The sequence below is a fragment of the Mycetomoellerius zeteki genome, unplaced genomic scaffold (assembly GCF_001594055.1).
Source record: "Mycetomoellerius zeteki isolate Tzet28-1 unplaced genomic scaffold, Tzet1.0 scaffold504, whole genome shotgun sequence".
NCBI lineage: Eukaryota > Metazoa > Arthropoda > Insecta > Hymenoptera > Formicidae > Mycetomoellerius > Mycetomoellerius zeteki.
This window is the reverse complement of record NW_017257506.1, coordinates 183,112-201,422: the sequence shown is the minus strand read 5'-3', so window position 1 is coordinate 201,422 and position 18,311 is coordinate 183,112. Positions and strand designations below refer to the sequence as shown.

The 18,311-nt window shown below is 33.4% G+C and overlaps 1 protein-coding gene across 1 annotated transcript; it reads left to right on the top strand.

The window, feature by feature from the left end:
* Positions 1-160: 160 nt before the first annotated feature.
* LOC108727529 (uncharacterized) lies at positions 161-16,578 on the top strand. The gene is made up of 17 exons (XM_018455682.1): positions 161-167; positions 698-1,325; positions 1,452-3,303; positions 3,397-3,708; positions 3,808-10,822; positions 11,364-12,132; positions 12,298-12,512; positions 12,573-12,707; positions 13,024-13,161; positions 13,246-13,421; positions 14,390-14,540; positions 15,102-15,275; positions 15,349-15,488; positions 15,810-15,971; positions 16,046-16,147; positions 16,319-16,409; positions 16,488-16,578. The coding sequence occupies exons 1-17, from the start codon at positions 161-163 to the stop codon at positions 16,547-16,549; spliced, it is 12,129 nt and encodes a 4,042-aa protein (XP_018311184.1). The 3' UTR covers positions 16,550-16,578.
* The last annotated feature ends 1,733 nt before the right edge of the window (positions 16,579-18,311 follow it).

Sequence of the window (18,311 nt, the reverse complement as noted above, 5' to 3'; positions counted from 1 at the left end):
ATTCGTGCAAAATAGCGACGACGGTACGTGTAAATCGTGAGCGAAGGACTGCCTCCAAGGATGCCCGTAATATGACGCTATGCGAATTATTCTTTTCATCGTATTTTACATTGCGATTTATGTGGCAAGAATCGCGATTGGTGACGATATCGTCAAAAAGATGCCAAGTACATGCATACAATTATTTAAATTTAAATTTTTCTCGAATCATTTTTTCATTAAACGTAACAATCTTAAGTTTTTACATTTATAAATTTATATTTACATATATATTTTTTGTGTACGCATTTTACATTTATATGTTAAACATATTATTAACCTCCAACTAGCTGCGGGTCATTTAGATTCAAAGCAAAAATTTCTGTACGAAATTTTTATTGATACTATGAGATTCTAAATTGTAGGTAAAACAACTTTGAATCTTCCTCTATCAATCGTCGTAAAACAGAGGTTTATTTGTATTCTGTACTTCAAACAAGATGCTTTAGATCTTAGATATAGATAATTGTAATTGAGGATTAAATAACTTGTGAAGATACTTTACAGCGTACAGCTGTTTAAAAACTATTAGTTAAGTATGTTGCATATAGGAAAGTCTATTTTTCGATTTTTAATAAACAACTAATAATCGTTTTCTTAATATTATCGAGCATCTTAATATTATCCTCCTAGCATCTCTTTTTTTCAACATTTGTAGGAAGCAGCAACAACAGATATATCTTCAAACAGAAAAGTGCAGCAACGCGAAATAAAATATCCGAAATACCTATCGATGATGGAATAATCCAAATAATAAATAAATATAATAGACAGTTATTATTAAGGAATCAAACCAATGGCTTTCCGCAAAACAAAAAAGTTTTGAACAACTTAAAACGAAATCTGCGAAAAAGGAAGAAACATGTGAAAAATTTGAATAACGAGATTGTGTATCAGAATAATTACGTGGACGATGATGATATCAATAGGGATACCTCATTGAATGCTGCAAGATTTCCGACCTGGCGAATCCTGAAATCAACACTTGCCGTAATTAATTTGGATTCTACGACAAATCCGTCAATCATGGAAACAGAGATAATTAATCGACCGTTGCTCGACGCATTTGAGAGGCCGCCATCGCAGTTAGATAATTTAGATCGCTCTGTGGATAAAGCAATATTTCCTGCTGCCAGACAATATCCAAATTCACAGAGATTACTTGATTTGAATGCTTCCAATAAAAATCTAATTCTTTCTAGAATCGCAAGTCCGAAATCAGAAATTACGGTCAACGTACAAAGTCCTGCTATTAAAGGATTAAATAACAAAATGCTACTTCCTGCGTATCATCCTGGAAAATTTGTTGGCGTGAATTCCAGTCGTCCTCAAGAATTTCAACGGCGATATCAGAAGGATTTGTCAAATTCATACAATGTTAAAAAAGAATTATTCAGTAATCACCTGACAAGCTCTAACAAAAGATATTTGCTAGTACCGGTTTCTAAGAATCTGTACGTTTTGAAGAACGTCCGAGAGAGTTCTCGAACAGGCGTAGATGGAATAATTATACCTAAGCGATATAAATTGTTAGAAAAAGATAACGACAACGCAACATCAGCAATCCTCTCGTTCAAGGCACATATGCATCACGGTGTAAAAGATGTAGGTAGAGCGTATCTTCAAAGAGGCAATCTCCATTTATTTGATCACAGTATGAATTATTTATATTCTACTCTTGAGCCTCGTGTTTCCGAAGAAAATCCAGTGTCGCCATCCTATCCTGACTTCTTGTACCCGGATATTGCTTTTCAGACTGATCCCAATTTAATCGACGTTACTTTTAAAATTTCCGAAGAACAAGTTGTCTTCCCCGTTCCGGATTACAAAAATATTTCCTTGATGGATGTTAACTTGCGTGGCAGAATAAATTTTTACGATTCGTCGACACTTTCATCGCCTTTTCACGGTAAACCGAGTACCTTATCTGCGGCAAAATTAAATGAGGTAAGTCCGATTCGACAAAATAGCGGAAATTACAGAAACTCTTTGGAATACAGTGAGTTTGGTGTCGAATTGACGACTACCGATTTCCGAGATACTTTTGACACGCACGATGAATATATATATACGCCAGCTACTTTAGAAGATGAAATAGATTTAATTAACGATAAAGAAGTATTTGATATGCCACAAAGTCGAGAAGACGATCCGAAAGTTTTAACGGAAAGCAACGAAGATGAATCTATAACAGACTTTATAGATGACATTTCAATGCAATATAGAGCTGCCTTTGACACATCTGCAAATGAAGATAATACTTTCTTTCCGAATATCACTAACAGCTTCGTTAATAATGCCATTTTAAATAGTCAAAATGTAGATAAATATAATCAGGAATACGGAATCTCGATTTCAAGCGAATATAACAATAAAGTGTCAACACATTCCAACGATTTTTATTATAATAATAGATCAATCGATGAAGTGTTGTGTACTAATTATACTACTGAAGTGGATTCGTTTCTTAATGAAGAAGACTACGTGACATCTGCGCCGTTACTTCTAAATACTAATGAATGGCTATTGAAGAAAGCGCAGTCTAACGTAGAAAATTCGAATGCTCTATTAATGGCAATTAAACCATTGTCCTCAGAGTTACAAAAATTGCTAAACGCAATTCAGTTAGTCAATCAAAGTATCAGCGACGTGCAAAGTAGATTGTGCGATAAAAAAGAAGTCGTCGGATCAGCGAGGACCGAGCGAGAGAGTAAAAATAGAAACGCCACGAATATTACGAAGCTAATTGATAAAGTAGATTATTACGATTCTGATTTCTCTACAAAAAGTTTTAATAATCAGTCTTTGGACAAGAGACGTATTGAAATCGAAGGTAAAAATATTGCAGAACGTGATGTAAAAATTAGAAGAAAAGCTATCTTTTTAAATAAATTGATGACACCGTTTTATAAGCGCAAAAGCTCGATTAGTGATTCAGAGGTACAGAGCGGTCATAGAAACTTCCTTAAAAAGAAAAAATTGAATGAGAAAGAGTTTTCCAAATCAGGCGACAGATTGCTCCATTCGAGGTTTAATAGAAATTTAAAGTCACTGACGAAAAATTATGAAACACGAATGAAACCAATTCGACAGTTTATCGGATCGAAAAAAATGAAACGTACAACAATGCCAATTTTAAGATTGTCGCATTTGATTAAAAGTGACATATCGAGCGAAAATTTTGCAGGCGGCAGGCGAAATCATCAAGAGAATGATCAAAGTAGATTGATAATTTTGCCGGATAATACACCCTCTTTGAATATGTCTGCAAAGAAGGACAATTCAGCGCATTTCTTATCGGATGATAAACGAGGTCTAACACAACGCAATGTGAAGGGAGCAATGTCGAACGAAATATCTGGTTCTGGTAAAGAAAAAAAATTTCATCCTACTGATCCGCAATTTTATAAGGAAGCGACGGCTTATCTCGATATACTTGAATTATTAGGAAAAACTGAAAACGTAGAATACGCGACTGATGTATGGACCACGCAGAAACTAATGGAGTCCTTGCCACTGCTAATTTTCACAACTACAGAATTTTTTGTACCTACGTCAACATTTTTGCCGTACTTTACCGAGGCACCGACAATTACAGCTTTCAGTACAATCGCAGAAAAGAAAGAAATTTTCGAAATAACCGAATCATCTTTATATGAATATGTAACAGTTACTGATTTTGGATACAGTGAGGACTACGATAAACGAAATTATACAAGCATGTATAAAGAGTACGAATACGAAGATGTAACTTCTAAAATTTCGGAGATTGTATCATCGACACGATCGCCGGTTACGTTAAGTGCTTCTACAATAACAATGTCGACTACGTTGTCACTACTTTATATGACAGAATTAACAATTCTTTCGATGGAGGAAGCTGCAATATCAATCACTGATTTAACTATAACAGTTGTTGCGATTGAAGTAACTGAGAGTCCTATCACAATTCCAATGGTAGAAAATTTTACAACCGAATCTGTCATGCTATTAACTCCATTTTTAGAAGGTATGACGGATATTACTTTAAAGATTACAATTCCTGTAGCTACTATGGGTTCAATCGAAGAGATACCTGCGTTAATTGCTGTAACCGTGGCTACAGAGGGAGAAATTGTGGAAAATACATCAACAAGTCTAACGATGGAAATAACACGAAGTTCATTTATTGAAACAAATATATCTTTATATACATTCCCATCAGTATCATTATTTGGGACTACACAAACAGAATTGATGATTAAAACTACAACTTCTGCCGTATCAGTTTTAACATCTCCAGCAATTACAAAAGCTTCTCAAATTGCAACATCAGAATTTATCGTTAGCGAGAATATAACTTTGCATAAAGCTGAGAGTACTACTGCAATCGCAAGTTCGCTTATGGTTTTAGAACAAACGGAAATGATTTTAAGTACGTCGACAGAAATTACGATAACAACTTTAATACCGGAGGATGAGAGTCCAGTGTCACAGATTGAGAAAACTATAACCGCGGAGGAAACAGCTACAGAAATTCCAACAACCACCGAAACTCCAACGCCTGAAACTACAATAACTACTACCGAAACTTTAACAACAGCTACGGAGATTCCAATGACTATAGAAGCTACAACAATTACAACTTCAATTCCTACGGAAATTTTGACAGTTCTTAAAACTCCAATTACTGAAGAAACTACAAGTACTAAAACTTCAACGCTCAGTACAACTCTAACGTCACTTAAAATTAAAACAACCGAAATTCCGACGACTAGCGAAACTTCGACAATTACTGAGATTTTATTTATAAAAACTACAATTACTGAAATTCTACCGATTAATAAAACTGTGACAACTGCGGAAACACCAACAACTATTGAAACTTCGATAGCCAGCAAAATATTAATGATTAGTACAATTCCAACGACTATAGCTACAACAATAACAATAACAACAACAACAACAACAACGGAAACATCTACTGAAATTTTGACAACTCACAAAACTCCAATTATTAAAGAAACTACAAGTACCAAAATTATAATGCCTACTGAAACTCCAACGCCTATTGAAACTAAGACAACTACCGAAACTTCGACAATTATCGAGATTTCAACATCTACAAAAATTACAAAAATTACCGAATTTCTAGCGACTAATAAAAGTGTAATAACTGCGGGAACTCCAACTTCTATCGAAACCCTAACAGTTAGCGAGATTCCAACGACCAGTACAATTCCAACGACTATAGCTACACCAACTGCGAAAACTTTAACATTTACTAAAATTTTAACAACTTACAAAACTCCAATTATTAAAGAAATAACGGGTGCCAAGACCTTAAGACCTACTGAAACTTTAACGCCTATTGAAATTAAGACAACTACCGAAACTTCGACAATTATCGAGATTTCAACAACTATAGAAACTACAACAATAACCAAACTTCTAACGATTACTGAAACTCTGACAACTACAGAAACAGCATTTACCGAAACTCCAATAATTAGAAAAATATCAACGACTAGTACAATTCCAACAATTGCAGAAACTACAGCCATTACTGAAACTTTGACACCTAGTAAAATTATAGCAATTACTAAAATTCCAACGATTAAAAAAATTGTAAGTACTAAAAGTTTAACGCCAACAATTACGGAAACTCCATCAAGTACCGAAACTCAAATAATTACTGAAATTTTAACGATTACCGAAAGTTTAGGATCCACAGAAATTCCAGTAATTTCGACTACGTCTATTACAACTGTGTTTTTTGCAACGTCAGAAAATATTACATCATCCGTGACAACGTCCCCGAAAGAATTTTTTCAAACATCAACTCTGACTATTTTGACTACAATTTTTACTACGGAAACAGCTGAGAGCATTTTAATTTCTACGACAACACCTGGTATAACGCCATTACAAACATTGATTATAAATACGACGCTAAGTGAAACGCCGTGTACTACGATTTCTAGCATGCCTTTGACTACGACAAAAGGAGCTGTTACAACTTCTTTCAAAACTGCAGTTACAACTACGTCATTAAAAGTAACAACGACAACGCCACTATCACTGGTTACAAGCACAATGTCAAGTGAAATGCCGAATACGACGCTTTCTACATTTTTAACAGAAGAGACTACAGCTTCTTTAATACCTACGACAGCATCTTCATTTGAGACATTACACACTAAAGCTGTATTGCCAATTTCTACAACGATATCCACAATCGAAACGTTAATGACTATATCATCCATCTTGACTGTGAACGCGACAGTCTTCAGTACAACTGCTAGCACAATCACGGCAGAGATCCTCAAAAGTACATCTTCGCTTACATATTTTACGGTAACAACGCCTTCTATCACTCAAATTCCAATCAAGCCTATTGTGTTGGATACTGGAACAACAGCTTATGAGACTACCTCTACCTTAGTTACTTCATCTCTTTTAATAGAGACCGTTGAAGGTACGACGTCTTCTGTAATAGAATATGAAGAAACTAAAGAGTCTGGAGCATATTATTATGAAACCACGAAAGAAGAAATAGCGACAGTTACAAGTACTGCTAAATTAACGACAGAACGTACGACAACTTGGATTACTACAAAAGAAGTTACTATCATCGAAGAAACAACACCAATGACGTTTTATATTACATCATTTTCTGTCGAAACGACTTCAGAAGCAACTTCCTTCATAATCGAAACGATTACTTTGCCCACGATAATTGAAGAAACTTTATCGATTGAAAAAATCGTCACTGTTACTCCTGGAACAATGATCGAGGGAATGTCGTCACTATCGGAAGTTATATTAATTTCCACTGAAACAAGTACAATGCCAGCAATAGGAACAAGTACGAGTACCAGTTCGGTACTTACAACAGCCGCGACGACTGTTTCACTTTTGGAAGAAACTGCCACAGAAATTACAGAAACAAGTCTGATAACTATTACTACAACTGCTACGTTGTTGCCAACTACTGAAAGACCGAAATATGCAACAATTTTAGAAGCTGCAGTTACTGTGACGCTTGCTCCATTTTCCGAATTTATTCTGTCAATAATAATTACATCGGAAACGCCTGTTATTTCTACATTGCCAAAAACTGTATCAGAAGAGTTTACGATATCAACGACTGAAAGTCCATCAATAACATACGTTACACAAAGTTCTATATTAGTTATCGAAACAACCATTTATCCCACTGTTTCAATTTCGCCAAAATCTACTGAAGAATCGCTAGAAGCTGAGACGGAATATTATGTAGCAAAAGAGCCATTTTATGAAGAAGAATATGAAGAATATAAAGGATATGATACTAAAATACCGATTGACAGGTGGTATTATTATGACGAATACGAAACCACGACAAAAGGAACAACTATGGCAGAAAAGTACACGAAATTACTTAAAGAAAAGGCAATGAGCCCGCCTTTTATTGAAGGCACAACGACATCTTTATATAAAATAAAAACTTCAGAGTTTACAAAATACCCAACACCTTCTGAAGCTGCATCGATTTACGTTAATGTGACTTCAACCGTGGCTACTTCAGGAATATCTTATACACATATCGAAAAAGTTACTTCAATTTCTACCTTAGAAACGTCCACATCGACTATAGTTGAGAATGTAACAACGGTTAAAGTGGAAACCGAGTTCACAGCGTCCGCTGCAAGCAAAGAGATAGAATCGACAACGATGTGGTTAACTTTTGGTTCTACTGAAGAATACACTCTTCCCTCTTCAACAACTTTCAAAATTCCGACGGAGCCACTTGAATATCTAACGATTCCTCCCAAGTATACGGATGTAGAACGGTTCACGCGAATCTGGCTCGTCACCTCACCAAAATTTACTACAAAGCCTAAAGAAATTCCAAAGATTGCATTGAAAAAGACTACAACTCCAGAACAAGTTTCAGAGACTGAGACTGCCGTGGAAAAGTTAACTTCTTTTTTCATCTCATCAACGCTAACGACGTTACCGGAAAGAGAAATTATTGAAGTGCACCTAACAACCATGAGTACTGCATCTTCTGAAATGGAAGGTATTATCAAAACCGCTTATGAAGTTACCACTTCAGCGATGACGGAAGAAGAGACTATTCCGAGTGTAACACCATTTATCACGTCCGAAGCTGAAATTGAATTTGTATTTACTACGATGAGCACAACTGTCGAACAAGAACAGAAAGAACGGTTACTACAACGACTCGATAATCTCAAACAGCACGAGAGAGAGATGGCGGAGAGAGAAGAAAGGCTGAAGGAAAGAGAAAAACAGTGGGACATAGAAAAGGAAAAACGCAGGAAAATGATGCAACGTGAAAAAGAGAGAGAGAAGAATATTACAGCAACAACGGGTATAACCGAGAGCTATGAAACAACTACTATCAGTACCTCGATTACATCTCCTATCTATACTATTGGTACAAGAAATTTAACTGTGTTGACTACAGAAATTGAAATTACATCCCCTGGTTTCGAGATATCTATCACTACGTTAAGTTTAGTCGAAATTACTACGGTTCCAATTAAAACAACTCTATTTAGTACCACAGAAAAAATTACATCCGAGACATATACTACAGAAAAAATGGAAGAAGAAACTATAGCAGGAAGTACATCTGTAACATATGCTACAGAAGAAACAATTATACCTTATACTATAGAGAAAAGCACATCTATCACACACATTACAAAAGAGACAGAGGAAATACAAATTACAGATTATATAACTTTGACACCGTATGTTACTACATCTGTCATGGATTTGTATAATATCGGTTTAGCTTCAATTGAAACTACAACTTCGTACACTATCAAAGAAACGTATACTGTAAGTTATGTATTCGAAACTCCATTCAGTATAACAGAGGAAATCATACCTGTGACATATACCATGGAGAAGACAGAGGAAGCGATAGAAGAGACTACATTTACGCCATACGTTACGGAAGAAACAGAGGAAATAATTACGTCTTACACTGCGGAGAAAAGTACATCTATTACATATACGGAAGAGATAGAGGAGATGCTAATTACGGATTACGTAACCTTCACGCCATATATCACTACACCTGTTGTGGATTTATATAGTATCGGCTTAGCTACAATTGAAACTACGACTCCTTATACTGTTAGAGAAATATATACTACGAGTTACGTGACTCTTTATAGCGAATCTCTATTCGTTTCACCTACTATTACTAGTCCAATTACATTAATCACCGGTAAGTTCATTACTTTACCTATTACTACGTTTAGTGAAAGATTTGAAGAAATCAGTGTAACTTCAGTTACAACCCCTACGTGGTACACTACAGAAGAAACATACATAGTAACTTATACAGATATTTATGGTAAACCTTTATTCTCTTCAACGGAATTAGAGTTTACGATCACTTTATCGACTATGGCTATTAGTACGACTACAGAGGTAAAGTACGATGAGGAAATAGAAAAATTGAAAGAAGAATTGCGCAAGAAAGAGCGCGAATTAGAAGAGAGAGAAAAGATTTTGCTGGAAAGAGAGAAAAGATTAGAGAGAGATATAATGGAATTTAATAAATACATGAAAGAATTTGAAAAGAAAATAACTTCAATCATACCGTCCGAGAAATCGACTATGCTCACGAGTTTATCAACGCCAGTGCCACCAACTGAAAGAACCACTATAAAAGCTCAATTAACAACGCAGATTGAAAGAATAACCGAAAAGAAAGAAAATCGAACTACAAAGATGGGAATTACTCGACATACAGAAATGAAAGATATTGAAGAGAAGAAACAAACGTATATTCCTGAAAAAACTGTCACGCAGGAAGAAGAAGAAATAATGACAAAACGAGTTTGTTTGAACGTTTTAGAAAATACAACGATTCCTTTCGATAAAAGAAGAAGAGATATTGTAACCAGAAAGATCTGTCTGCCGTACTTTCCCGAAAAAAATGAAGAGAAGAAATCAGTCGGTCGATTAAGCAGAAGGCTTCTCGCTTTACCAAGTACGAAGAAAATAAAAAGACCGAGATGGAATGTTCCATCAAATTTTCGGTATCGCAGAAGAGAGAAAGAGATTACTCGTAAGATTGAAAATCTGCAGCTGTCGCATTATGAATGGCTGAGCAACAACACCACTAAGCCACTGCAATACTTTAAAGGTTTCACTAGGATTTATAAAAAAATGAGGAAATTTCCAAAAAAGATTACAATGCAAAGAAACACGACCAACGATTTTCAAAATAGTACTTCTCTATATGACCAACATGTTTTTGATTATCATGAAAGTATCTTCCAACCAACTACGACGTTCATGTTAGATAGTAAGAAATATGGAAAGAGAAACGCATTCTTCAGATACGATTTGATTTCTACAAGGAAAAGTGACTGTTCCATTGATGACAAAGCAAGTGTTCAAAAGAGAGACGTTTCATCGATAGAGAACAATGAACGGTTTTGGTCAAAGAAAAATACGGCCAATATTTCAAATCAAAAAGCAACAACTGCAGCCGAAGAAGATGAAGTTTATACGGTAAACGTACTACATCTCAATTACAATGAGGATAAACAAACGCATGAAGTAATATCTGCTAAACCAGATGAAGACGAACTAACAGCAATTTTATTTGAATCAAATGATGATATTTATGTAACTGAATTTGGAAAAGATAGGAAAATCACGACGCCAAACTATAAAATTGAAGAGAAAGATGAAGATAATGAAATATCAGACAAAATGGAGAAAAAAATAGAAGAGTACAACGATTATATCGAGGATTTAATAGAAGGTATGTGCTGAAAAGATCTTAAATTTCGAGAATGTCATTTCTATAAGTTTTCATTTTCTTATATTTATTTATGTTATAATACTATTTGTGTGTATTGTACAAATAATCACACTCGCTGGAGAAAAACATAATGATGGAAACTATAAAAGTAACAACTATACAAACTTTTTAGAATTAATATATATTAATTCTAAATAAAGCAACTTTCGTTGCACACATTTTTTTATCTTATGTATAGTTCTCGAGATATTTCAATGTTTTCAGATAAATCGGCCACCCTGTATATAGTTGAATAAATTACTTTCTAGTTGCAATAATTATAACACAGTTTATTCAACATTAATTCTATAAAACTTGTATAATTATCAACTTTATAGTTGACACTGTTCTTTTTTTCTGTTATATTATAGTTATATTATAGTTATATTATACCATTTCTAAGGTTTTACTGCAATAGATATTAGAGAATCTATTTTTTCTTGTGTGTCATCTGACTTTGTAACATATATATTTCTCTGTTAAATGTTTTTAAATATTATAGATTATATGAATTATGAAGAACATGAAACATCAACACAAACACATGATGGGAGATTATTAGATAACAGAAACAAGGATAAAAGAATGACAGAAAATGAAAAAGAATTATTGAATCAAACATGGCCTATTGAGAAAAGTACAATGTATCATTTAGGCGGCACTAGATTTTGGAAGCTCGATTTTGTTACGGAACTACCAATATTACGTACGACAACTGACAAAAGTAAAACCATTGATGAATCAATCACCAAAACGACCTGTTTTGATGTTGTTCTTAAAAGAAATGACAAGATAAAATCTAATATATCTTATTACAAACGCCATCTTAATAACAATAGGATGATAAAACATGTTTCTATTGAAAAACGAGATGCCAGTCTTGAAAATGTAACGAGAATGAATGCATTACGTTATAAGTTAAGAACGAAGCAACCCAGAGTGGTAGCAAAGAAATTAAAACGCGAATCGCAAAAGCACGAACCAAAACATTACAAACAGGGAAATTTCGAGAAAAAAAGAACAGTAAAATTTAATGATTTCCGGTGTACCAGCGATTCGGCAGCGAAAAACCGTAAGCTGTGCATTGCTAATGCGAACAAATTGAAGCATCAAATTGTTAAGCACGAAGATACAAACAAACACAAAAAAAAGCAACTAGTAAAACCGCGAACATCGCAAAATTTACACTCCCTTCATAATACAGATAATGGTGTCATAAATAAAAAAAATGCATATCATAAAACGACGACTGCCAATCAATATCTTCAAGTAGGGACCATCGACGATAAGAAAAACAGTGAGAAAGTAATGCATCCTAATATCATAAACCATAAAAATAAATCAACACCTGCGTCGCATGAAAAAAAAATCCATAATTGTTTCAATTGCATTTGTGATATCACGAATGTAATTAACAACATAAGATCTCTACTTGACAGAATAAGCTTCTCATTAGACGAAATTAAGGCACTTAATTGCAGCGAATATAAAGAGATCCAGGATAAAATAGTGATCTCAATGGATTCCGACATGGAGGAAGCCAGAGAATTTCCCCAACCGCATTACAACACCGAATCACTCAAGGGACAGAAATATATCAAACTGGAAGAACTGGAGGATAATTTGAAAAGCAACTCGGAACTTGACAGCGGTACTTCCATCGCAAATATTTAATATTAAATGTGACAATAATATAAAGAATTTTTTCCAGATAACGATGTTATCTCATTACCCGGTCTTAATCTCAATTTACCCTGTAATCAAGACGGCAATGGTATCACGTGGCTATCAAGTCTTAGCAGACCGAGTTACACGTGGAAAAGAATGGACAGCATTGCGCTCTTCGGTGCGGTACTACATTGTCCTGTCACATTCGGATTCGAAAAAAAAGCATTTCACAACGAAACAAATGAACATTTTTTTAAGATATAATGTATCAAAGAGAGAGAGAGAGAGAGGGGTGTAAAAATGCCGGAGCATCTTTGATACATCATAATTAAAAAATTATCCATTATTGAGTCTTGTGCAATCTATGACACATCTCTTGTTCTACATTACAAATTACATTATATGTGAAAACTAACTCATCAGAATCCAATTTTTCATAATTAATGTGAGATTCTTTCGCTGAAATTTGTAATTTACAGAATCGTTTGTTGTAGGTTTCGTGGCGGAAAACGGCGATTTGGAATTGCGAAACGTGAACGCGAAAGACACGGGAAATTACACCTGTGTCATGACGTACATGAGCCCCGATAACGAGGAATCCGTGGAAACCACTTACGAGGTCCATTTGCAAGGTGAATCACTAATCGAAATTTATATTTCAATGAGTTCGAAGTGGCGATAAACGATTTACTAAGCTAAAAAGAGGTTTTTTGTAGTTGTCACGCTGCCGAGGTACATTGTGCACGGAGAAAATCGTTATCATGTACGATCTTGCGACGAAGGGGACTTGGATGTGCTGGTAACATATCTACCCCTAAAATTGAACAATATTATATGCGAGGCAGATGTCTGCAATGCTTATGTCTTAACGCCGTCCTGCACCCGAAGTCAAGTACGTTTCCTTATGTTAGAGGAAAGTTATCAATACTGACATAGATCTCCTAAAGAGAAACTTCCTTATTTCTTGGAAAAACTAACTATTGCATTTGATTAATACTGATAAAAAAATGATTTGTTTAGATATATTTAAAGAAGTAAAAACTTAGAACTCATTTCTACATGAAATCATAAAAACGTATTCTACAAATACGAAAATAAAATTTATGAGATTTTCTTTTGCAAATTGCATAATTTATATTATTAATAATATTACATCGCTCTATATGTTTGTAGTTTCCTAAATCAGTTTTATTTATCTTTTTTTCTTAATATAGGTTTTATAAATACAAAGTCAGAATGCAACGTAATATCTATAAAACCGACATACCTATCTATAAAACAGACTATAAGCTTATATCTTAATCTTTATAGTATTGCATTATAGTATCAAATAGGCCTATCGGAACTGAAGGAAATCGTGTATTTATGAGAAAATCTTCAAAAAAAAAAAAACAACTGTCGCGTTACATGTTTGCGTTTTGCAAAACAGCATAAAGTACGTATATAAATAAATGAAAAACGTTTTATATAGAAGAGAGAGTGAAAAGATCTAGAAAATATTATACATATTTATGTAAGTATATTTGTAGATGATTCTCCTATAAAAGAAAAAGAATAGGAATATGTGGCATTATTGCTAACTGTATTTTGGGGTCCATTTTGTCAGACTTTCATTTTTGCTTATCTTACGAAAAAGTTGATTGTAAAATTATAAAAAGTATTATAAAAGCTGCTGTATTTTATGGTAAAAGATACTTTCTAGTTTGTATTTATGTTTCTAAAATTTTATTTTTAGCTTTCGTTTAAGAAATATTGTCCAAAAACAAAATAGTATGTTTGTATCAATGACCTTCCTCTACTACATAAGATGAGATATATTCTCCTAATTTTGATCTACTAATGCGCTATTCTTGGTCATAGATTACAGTGAATATTCTGTTAGTGCCATCGCATATCGTTAAACTAATGACGGTCGATCCCAAACACTGCAATGTCTTCTGTCTTAAAGCCATTCAAGATAAACTCTCGCTGATACTGAGTAAAAATCTGCAAATCTTCCTCGGGAAGACTAGTTAGTTGACAAATACATATTCGTTTTACCTTGTCGCAACATACTTTCTCTACTTTCTTACAATACAAAAATTAACTTCATCCATTCTATTTTGTTCGATTTTGCCTGTACACGCTATCGCTCAAAAGTATTTATCCATTCTTTGTCTTTCTTAATTAAATGAAAAGAATTTTAATCTTTCTTAATCTTTTAGATGTTAGGCTTGATAATAATGTTTAATAGCACAAAATTTTACATTCTACATATATAAAGACAATATAGTAGAATTAGAATAAAATTTAAGTGTATAAAAAAATATTAAAACGGGACAAAATACTTTTGAGTGGTGTAATGTGTATTGTATTTTCATTAAAGCTTCGTTACGTTACAGAAAATTTTTTAACTTTTCTGTTGGGAAGATATATTCTCTCTCTTTGTTTGCAGCAAAATGTGATAAAATAATTAATAAATATTTATAATTTTGGCGCTCTCTACCGTATTTATTTATAATTTTATTAAATAAAGGAATGTTGCGGCTTTATATAACTCACAATACATCTCTATAGAGTTCTTTAACTATAGTTATTTTCAGATTGCCGCATTACGAGCAGAGACTGGTGCCGATCGTTGAAAAATCGTCGTTCGCAAGACGAAAAAGAGGGAAAACCGATGCAAACGTATCCGTTGGAAGATCCAGTAATATCGGTTTATTCTCCAGCTGCCCAGCGGGATATGGTCTTCGTGATACACATTGTGGTAAGTGATTCCCACATCAGGAAAACCAATACGATATAATAAATTAATTAACAGCTAACGGATTTTCTTTCAGTTCCTTGTAACGTGGGCACTTATAGCGAGGACGGAATATCGCACTGTAAAAGATGCCCACCCGGTACGTATCAACCGAATCACGGCGCCAGAGTTTGTCGTACGTGCACTAATCCAATGACAAAAGGTTGTTACAATATGGTACGTATCTGATGCAGCTTGTAAAATATGCAGTATGTCTGAAGAGTTTCTAGACAAAAATTCTAAAAAAATCAACGAATTCAGATAACAGCTTTTATTCATATACTTATATATTTATTGCTTTCTTACAATGCAAAAATTAACTTCATCAATTTCATTATCAGAATTATGATTGATTTAATCAGAATCTTCTGATTTTTGTCCATTTTCAACCAAACATTTTTCTCAGTGTAGAAATTGGCATTAATCTTTAAAACAAGTAACGATTAATTTTTAATATTAATCTTTAATATTATTGACATAAATCACTTTTTCTCATAGCTCTGGAATTCTTTCTCCGCTGTAATGGTAACTCTGGCGAGTATTGGCGCGATGCTATCGATATGTTTGCTGTCACTATGGATAATTTGCTGCGCTAAGAAGAAATTCTGTGTAAAACGAATGGCTGGTTTTATTGTCAGAGAAAATACGTTTGAAGGAGAGGTAAAACTGCAATGTAATATTAAGTTTTAAGAAAAATGATAGAAGATGGACAACCGACTTTTTTTACTTTACAGAAACATGTGGAGGAGCAACCATTGATTAAGGATGCAAGTGAAAACGAAGATCAACAATGGGACAGCGAGTACAGAATCAAGAAAAAGAAAGGAAAGTTTTATGTAAATAAAAAACACCGAAAACAGAACGAAAGAAAGAAATACAAGATGCACGTTCGTAAAATTCTTGAATAATACGACAAATTTTTATCGATCTTAAAAATTCTCACGTTAAATTTATTAGCAGAATTTAAGTTATTGTCCAAAGTTAATTTCGTTTTTATTTCGCTATAGCTACACGAAGATGAATGGGGATCGCATCGTATAAAGAATGTCCCAATAATTAGCCCAGATTCTTATCGATCTCATGAAGATTATAACAATCGTAAGCATTTTTTGATACTGCTTCTTTAAATAAATGTCAAGTATTCGTACGTGTATATAATAACTCTATTTTACATAGATTATCCAAAGCGGTCATGTCGTAAAGGACCGCGCCTGCCAGAATGTGATTTTGATACATGACAAAAGACATACCAGTAAGAAAACTTACTGCGAATAGTGAAGAGAATCACGTAATCTAAGAGAAACCTGTAAGATATTTTAGGCTCAATTATTGATTGAAAAACTATGTAATATTTATCCGATCACGTACATATATTTTTAATATATTACTATATCTATTAAATAGCATATATATTAACTATATCTATTGTATTGGAGACAACGTATATGTTATAAATAAATGTTATATGCAATATAATATGAACACAAAGCATTTCGAGATATTATTTGTAATTATATAATTATATTTATATATATATTCTTATCTCTTAGCTTTTATATATCTTATTTATAAATTCTTATTATCGCTCAATCAGTGATTATCTTTTCAACATTTTAGAAGCATTGATTACACTGTTCGATAAAAAATGACTTTTTTTCTAACACTGGAACGAGACAAGTCATATTTCTTGTAGTTTTTTAGATACTGAATACAAATCCGATTTTCAATTTGTTCCATCACTTTACAATGTTGAAAAAGCAGTTAGTGGCAGAAAAAGATTGTTTTTATTTATTATAAATAAGTATTATATTTAAGTATTATAAGTATTATAAATTTTTAGTGTCGACTATGTGTGGTTAATGAGATATTCATGGTTAAGTGAGGTCTATTGTAAGAAAACGTATTGTGAATTACATCATTAATGATTTACCAAATAGCTTTCAATTATATTTACCTAGGCTGCGTTTGGAAACATCACCCGAGTGTCTTCGTGTATAGTTTTATCCTTGTTGTTCACCCAATGTTAAACAAGGATAAGATGATGTAGGAAGAGAGGATAAGATGTGTAAGGAAGATGCAGTAGATTCTGGAAACGAATAACGAAGAGGACAAGAAAATTTAATAGAACAAAGAAGACAAGAATTCTACGGACGGAAATCTAGAAAATACAAGAGTCTACAAATAAAGATCAAAGAGATCTAGAAAATTTTACAGATAAAAGAAAAAAGTCAAACAGAGAAAAAAAGCGTCCAGTACATTTCACAGGATACATTGATCTACAGACAAGCAGTAACAGGACTCGATAGACAGAAGTGGGAAGGGGCAATAGAAAAAGAAAAGAAGTCTTTGAAAGAGAATTGGAAGAAATAGACATAAAGAATTTAAAAGAAAGGCCTTTGAGTGGAAAATGATTTTCAAGATTAAACAAGACAAACGTTATAAGGCGCGACTTGTCATTAGAGGTTGCGAATAGAAACAAGATATCAATTATCAAGAAACATTTAGTCCAGTAGTCAGTACTAGTGCTGGTTTAAATAAATTTGATTAATCTTGTATAAGAAAAATAAATTCTTTTATAAAAAAAACTTTTATTTCAACATTATGGATAAGTTTACTGCTATTTCTATTTCCGTCAGATTACGTAGCTCTAAAGCAATATCCTCATCGGTTTAAGTTTATGACATTTTTGATTAGCATTTTAAGATTTTTATATTGCTTTGTATTTGATATTACAGATAATTTGAAATGTATTATACTTGTTTGAGTATTCAACAATACTCAAATAAGTACATTAGGTTAAATACAACAAACAACTTTTAAATCTTAACTATTGACGACATTAAATAATATTAAGTGACTGTATACACTTTTTAATTATTCACGGATGAATTTGTTTCAAATCTACATTGAAAATGACCCAATAATAAGGGTCCTCGTTTTTTTATTAAATGTTGAACGAAGCAAATGATATGCTTATGAATACTGACCTTTTTTACACTG

What these genes read in the sequence shown, in the direction of transcription:
- LOC108727529 (XM_018455682.1), top strand. An exon ending in CAACTCGGAACTTGACAGCG is followed by an intron (nt 12,513 to 12,572) that starts GTACTTCCATCG and finishes AATTTTTTCCAG; the next exon opens with ATAACGATGTTATCTCATTA. An exon ending in AAAATACGTTTGAAGGAGAG is followed by an intron (nt 15,972 to 16,045) that starts GTAAAACTGCAA and finishes TTTACTTTACAG; the next exon opens with AAACATGTGGAGGAGCAACC.